Source organism: Hetaerina americana, unplaced genomic scaffold, assembly GCF_022747635.1.
Source record: "Hetaerina americana unplaced genomic scaffold, ioHetAmer1.1.p SCAF_2, whole genome shotgun sequence".
In the NCBI taxonomy this organism is placed as follows: domain Eukaryota; kingdom Metazoa; phylum Arthropoda; class Insecta; order Odonata; family Calopterygidae; genus Hetaerina; species Hetaerina americana.
Genome location: NW_027286763.1, coordinates 94,433,090 through 94,439,920, shown reverse-complemented (window position 1 = coordinate 94,439,920; position 6,831 = coordinate 94,433,090). Strand labels below are relative to the sequence as shown.

The following is a 6,831-nucleotide window of genomic DNA, read 5'->3' as shown; positions in this document are numbered from 1 at the left end:
GAGTTAAATTTATGTTGCAAAAAATAAATTTACCCCCATTCGTATGAAGAATTAACCGATAACACTGAATGTACCCAAAATAATCTCGTTTAAAAATCGCGCCGGGTGTAGTTGCCACCTTAGTTTTAACTTTCTCTGGCAGGTGGCAGGAAGATCACTCCTTTGAGGCAGTTTACTTGTCCTTGAAAGCCCATAGATGGGGCAATAGGTGGTAGGACTGGATCTCGGCTGTTTGTACGCGGCGAATAAAGATTTGGGTTTAAAATTTTACACAGTGTCCATATTCTAGCAAACCTTTGCTCTTTTACGATTTAATTAATCGTTACTATTCATTTACATAAATGCCCTTTTAGAGTTGAGGAATATGGTAGCTATTATGGTGCATTTTATTTGAAAACATTCAAAGGGAGATAAAATTATTGTAGTGAAAAAAATGGATATTATGCATTGATGGATATAACTTGAATAATATTTATGTGGTATTAGAATAACACAGGATCTACGAAATTAGCGGGTAAAAATTATGATTTTCAAGTTATTGTCTTTCTCATAAAAAAAGATGTGGCATTTAAAACACATAAGCTATGGAAACGGTAAAAACGAAATTCTGATAAGAATTGTTTGAATGAATACCTGCGTTATTTAAAATATAAATATTAAAAAATATTTTCATCCACTAAAACTCCAATTAACAGCTTTTCCGTAAGTTATTATTAGTATTTAATACCTAATAAATATACCTACCTAATACCTATTTCTAAAGTATTAGGTAAATACTTATTTACCTAATACTTTATAAGGTTTAGGTAAATAGGTATTTACCTAATACTTATAAAGGTATTATAATTAATAATAATTACTTAATATGAATGAATTGCCTTTTCATATTACTGATAAAAATGTGGTTCATAGAGTGACAGTATTTAAAGATATAATTCCCTGCATTAATTTAATGAGTTTCCATCAGGAAAAACAGCGCAGGAGACATACTTCACCAAATGAAAGTGCTTCATTTTTAACTCGCGAAGTAAAAAAAATATGTTTATAACAGAGAATCTTATTATCCTTAAAAAGCACTCTCGTGGCACAAAAAAAAACCAACAGCATCGCTTGAAATATTGTTAACACATTGAATCCCGGGAGAAACTCAAGAGAGTGCAAAAAGCTTGCTTTGTACGTAAGGGAGTGAGTGAAAAAAAAGGGCCGAGATGAAGAGACGAAAGTCTTCGGACTGGAAGGACGTCCACATAGCCTTAACAAACATGTAGTAGTTTCGTGGCTCAACCACTCCGGGTCCATGGCGTTGGGGGTCCGCGAGGCGGGAGACTTCAACGCCTGCTCCATGAGGAGGCGGAGGTGAGCGTAGGTGAGGAAGAGTGCCTGCCGAGGCGGACCAGTCTTGAGCGGACGGGCGTGCCGAGAGGATCAATCGGAGCAGAGGAATCCACGACAATCGTGTCTGTCTAAGCCCTCCGCCGTAAGCTTCACCGTTGGTCAGTCGTTGGAACACGATAGGCCAAATAAACCTCAGGCACCCTCGCCGATACTTAGTGACCCAATCGGTGGACGCAAGGTGATGCTGATTTTCATCCGAGGCTGAAGTTTTTCCACTAATCTGTCTACTTCAGAAATGTGATAACTTGACTTTTTTGACTATATTGAGGAAGTTGTGACTAATAATTCTTTCGCCCAAACATTTCCGCGCGAAATTCCTCGAACGTTTCGCAGAAGACCGACAGATTACCTCGGATACGTACGTTCTGCGGTGATGAAAAAAGTGTTCTTTCCGGATAAAAGTGATTTTTTTCGAAGTGAGTAAAATTTTGAGAAGAGACTTAAATGCGACGAGAGTGCTGATTCTATGAGGAAGTGTCGGGTGTTTCCGTACCGCGTTGCACTTTTGATTTAGAAGAATTATACACAACGAATGTGGACCAAACCATTTTTGTACCCCCTTTCAGTTCCTCTACGCTTGCCATAAAACGGACAGGTATTCCGTTGGTCACGTACGTATTCGTTGGCTTAAAGAAAAAACATTTTATGTTCCGTTCAGTCAGGGAAGTTTAATTTAAGTGATACGAAATTTAATTAGGGATAATTGTATTTTAAAATTGAACCAATGCGAATTCGAAGAATAAATCAAGGTGAGGGTCGCGAGGAATGAACTCAATGCTTCAGAAGGTGAGCACGGTCGTGGGCGTAAGGGGCGTGGGTGATGTATTTAGCAAAGCGGCCGTCTCTGTGGCAGTGCCGAAGATGACCGCCGTCGCCGGAACCAACCGAATTTACGCGGGCGTGGGCAATGGGGTTAGCCATCAGTTCGGGTCGCACTCGCTTCAGCACCTTCACGGCGGGGAGGCCGCGATGGTTCAATTCCTCCTCGGTGGCGATAACGACGGCGCGACGGGCGACTCCCTCATCTCCCACGGGATAGACCCCAACAATAACGGCAACGATAGTGAGGTGACTGTCGTGCTCAGCACGGTGCAGGACGGTGGCATGAGGGACCCCGTGGCAGCGACGGCCCGCGAGCCTGCCAGCACCCCCGCCGACGTCAAGGAGGAGGATGGAAAGAAGCCCTTCGGCAGCGAAAAACCCCCGGCGGCCGAGGCTCAGCCCCCTGTGGAGGAGGGTAGGCGAACCCGGAGCGCCAGCGAGAAATATTCCCTCCGCCCCCGGTCCATACAGAACCGCATAGAGACCGAGATGCGTCGCCGGGGCGGGCGGTCTGCCGCCGATCGGGCCGTCCGCTCCGGGGCGGCGGCGGCAGCGTCGAACGAGGACGGCGGACGGGAAGGGACGACGGGGAGTGCGGCTGGAAGCGGCGGCCGGAGTGGGGGCGGCTCGGGAGGGGGACGACGGGAACCCAAACCCAAGCAAAAACCACCACCCCTCAGCAAGTACCGCCGGAAGACTGCCAACGCCCGAGAGAGGAGCAGGATGAGGGAAATCAATCAGGCTTTCGAGACGCTCCGGAAAGCGGTGCCCACGTACCCTACGCCCATGTCCTGCTCTTCCTCATCCTCGTCGTCCTCCTGCTCTAGTTCCTCCGGTTCCCCCTCGTACGGAAGTCAGAACAAGGCGAGCGAAAAGCTCACCAAAATCACGACTCTCCGACTGGCGATGAACTACATTGAGGCGTTGGCGCAAATCCTCAGGGAAAAGCCCAGGGAGGACGATACGGGCCTGCTGTCACCCTCCTCCACCTCCTCCATAGCCTCCTCGCTCTCCTCCGCCAGCTCGTCCTCCCCGTACCTTCACCAACAGCACCACCACCATCACCCCTACCGGCAAGAGGTCCAGCCTCAGGGGATGCAGGCGCCGCTGCCTCCGCTCATCCAGCTCCCTTCGCTGCTCCCCCCCATGCCGCCCCTCCCTCTCGGCTCCCACCTCGGTGGGTTCTCTTCCCACCAACTCACCGGCTCGACCTTCGGCGAGGCCTCCTCTGGCTGCGGCAGTGACGAGCTGGGGGATTACACGACGACGTGCAGTGACCTCCTGTCGGACGACGGCTCGACGTTTGGCGGTGGCGGAAGGGGCGGCGCGGTCGGGACCCACGACGACCCCTTAAACGTGGACTCCTTCGACGACATCATCGGTGACGGTCTGGACATCCTCCTGGAGTCGGACGGGGAGTCGCTTCAGTTCCACTCGGACCTCAGTGAGCAGTCGACCCCTTGATGCGGGTGGGGAGGTTCAAGAGGTCGTCTTCCCCCCTCGCTTCCACCCCGTTGCTCGCAGGCGGCATCCCCCGGTGACTCTTCCCTTCCTAACGGTCCACTCGCAGCTTCCGCGGGTCTTTGGGCGAATGGACGGTGCTCGGGAGCGTGTGGGAGATTGGCCTTTTCAGGTCTCTTCATTAAGCTAAAAAGTGACTGTCTTATGGGAATGGAAACGCGTTTTCAGTCGTAAGATTGCTTGTGCCCGCCAAGAACCGTCCCCGTAAAAAAATAATTAAATCGGCATTCGATTTACAAGAGATGAACGAAATAGTTCTAAGGACCCAATCATATAAAGCAGGAAGAACAGTCGCGGAGTTCAAGTGAACGTTTTTTTGTTTTAATGTAATGAAGTAATGCCATTGCTGCCGACAATGACTCCGTCCGGTTTTATTTGCTTCGAGTGCATGTATTTTACGTATATATATTTTATTTTAATTATATTATAATTGTTACATATTTTATTTTAAATGTTTTTGGACCTAGGTATACCAGGGTTCAATGCTGTGGCAGTGAGCGAAAGAGCCGCAGGTTAATTTCGCGAAAACATATCAGAAGCTTATTATAATAATTATTATATTTTGTACAATGTGCAAGAAGGCATCTCAAAGTTTGAGAAAAATTGTCGGACTTTGTGTGTGACTGTTTTGAACAGCTCTGAGCGTAAGAAGACGTTAGTTATCCCTTTCCAGCTATACAGAGCAAAATAACTACTCGGCATCCGCAGATACCTCGGTGAGTTGTGAAAAGTGGTCTTATTTTATTTCTCTACTGCCTGTTTTGTTAAGAAGTTTTTTATTTCAAGAACAGTAAGAAGTTTTTTATTTCAAGAACAATGTTCGTCTACTCAAAGATGAACATCACTCTCTCTCATATTCTGAGCAAATAAACTGTTGGTATGAAAAAGTATTGAAAATAGAAAAAGTGCTTGGAATGCATAAGTCAAAAAGAAAATGTCTAAATAAAATACTTTTCCCCATAAAATGCATACTTTATTTTTTATTACACCCTATAAGATAAATCCCGCATTTCTGAAAGAAGACTTCCCGGAGATCTTCGCGACTAACTTTATTTTGAGGTGACTGCAAACGCAAACGAGAGAAAAATGTATTATTTCTATAATTATGTGTTGTTGACGATGGGTTTTGGCAAAGTTGATTGGCAAAAATGCATATATTAGAAGTAGGTCAATAGGTGGTCAAATAACGGGCATAACGGTACATTTTCAGTATATCACCCATAATAGAGCTTAGCGTTTAACTTTGGCGCTTGAATCCTCATGCATGCTATTACTGCTCTCTTTTTTTGCTTTTGCACTCTTATGGCCTTTTTATTTTGCGTGATTGGATACCTAAAAGTACAAGTACATATATGCATAATCGAGTCATTATGTGCAGCCATTCAGCCGTAGTTTCACATGATCGACGATAACGCATCGTTGCACAGATATTCCCTGAATGCCGAGATTGAATCCCTTAACAGTTTTTTTCTGGATAAATACATATTGAAGTAAGATACAAATATCCTTACAGTTCTCAGGGATTTCACCATATATTAATAGTGATAACATACTAACATTACATTTCTAGGAACGGAACTTAATCAATCATTATAGATATTTTTATTTTTATATGTTTTAATACAAATTTATTCATTCAGTAGCTGCATTGTTTAATTGATTTGACTATATTTCATAGAACTAATTAGGAAGTGGGTGAACTGAATTTTGACTGATCATAGTAAGTAGAAGCGAATATCCGGTGATTTAATCGACGTATTCTTTCGCAACGCCTTAATGATCAAAAGGGCATTCATTTTAGTTATGATTATGTTAATTATATTACAAATTATTAAGTTCAATATTTTACACGATTATTTCTAACGCAATGAGTGGCTACTATTTTTACCTCTTTAAGAACATATAATCAAGATCAGCTATTACTGGTAACGATTTTAATGATTTTTTCGAATCATTTAACATAACATTTTAATATTTAAGTTAAAGATTGAGGAATAAAGGAGACTAAATTATCCATCATGGGATATTGGCTCAATATGTCTATTATTATTACTTATTATCAGCCAAAGAATTCCTTACAGAAAAGGAGCATTACTGTTTATCGCCTAAAGCAGCTTACGCCAGAGGTACTGCCACATTCGATCAGACGGCATTTGCTATTTATTCAGCTAAGGAGAATTGAAAATATATCGCTGAAACTTGGAAAAAATATGCTGCTTCTTTTCAAATAAATTTTTCTTGACAACTATCGAAAAGGCTGGGATAATATTCGAGTCTTAACTGCAGCTCCATATTGTACGAAGCTAAAAACGAGTTGTCGTTGCAAAACATCTACTCGGGTCCGCCAGCGTTTCGCAATTAAAACTCGATTTTTACTCGTGGCCAGGGGACGTGATGTTGCCATTCGGTGACAGAGCCAACTATTAAAGAGCATTTCTTTGTTTTGTGACACATTTTTTTCCACGAAGCTATCCCGAAGAACGTTTCCAACAAACATAAATTTTTGATACAGCCGTTCACTGGCGTAATTCTAGCTTATTCCGAAGGATATGAGGGCCGACTACCAGGCTTTTAAGCATTTCCAACTGCCGATCACGAAACGTAGTTTCTTCCGAGCCAACTCCTTCCCCGACCGTTCATTAATATCGAGGAGAGACCCAAACTAGCTAAAATACCAATAATCTAAGCTCCCCGATAAAAATCAGTTCGCTACCATTCTCATGACAGGGCGATGGAAGAATGAGATAGATGGCGTAACGGGAGAATACAGCATATTTTTCAATTGCCACCGACAGTAAGAAATTCTCGTTCTAGGACTACAGTTTTATTGCTTGTCCAGTCGCGGTCGGTGAACGGTGAAACAGTTTTATTCGGCCATCATGTCGGTCTCCGCAAGGGGAAAATTCAAGGAAGGAAGGGGAGTGGGGGGATGGGAAAGAAGTAGAGTGGGAGGAGGTGGACAGAGGGGGGAAGGGGGAGGAGAAAAAAAAACGAGACTAGGCAGGCTGGCAGCAAACGGGCAAAAGTCTTGCTCGGAGGCTATATGTCGAATGCCTACTTTCTACAGTTTATTCCGCCGCCATCGCGACCGTC

General features: G+C 44.1%; 1 protein-coding gene across 1 annotated transcript; it reads left to right on the top strand.

The window, feature by feature from the left end:
* Positions 1 to 2,160: 2,160 nt before the first annotated feature.
* On the top strand, positions 2,161 to 4,628 carry LOC139688178 (uncharacterized). Its single transcript, XM_071585605.1, has one exon. The coding sequence runs from the start codon at positions 2,161 to 2,163 to the stop codon at positions 3,679 to 3,681; it is 1,521 nt and encodes a 506-aa protein (XP_071441706.1). The 3' UTR covers positions 3,682 to 4,628.
* The last annotated feature ends 2,203 nt before the right edge of the window (positions 4,629 to 6,831 follow it).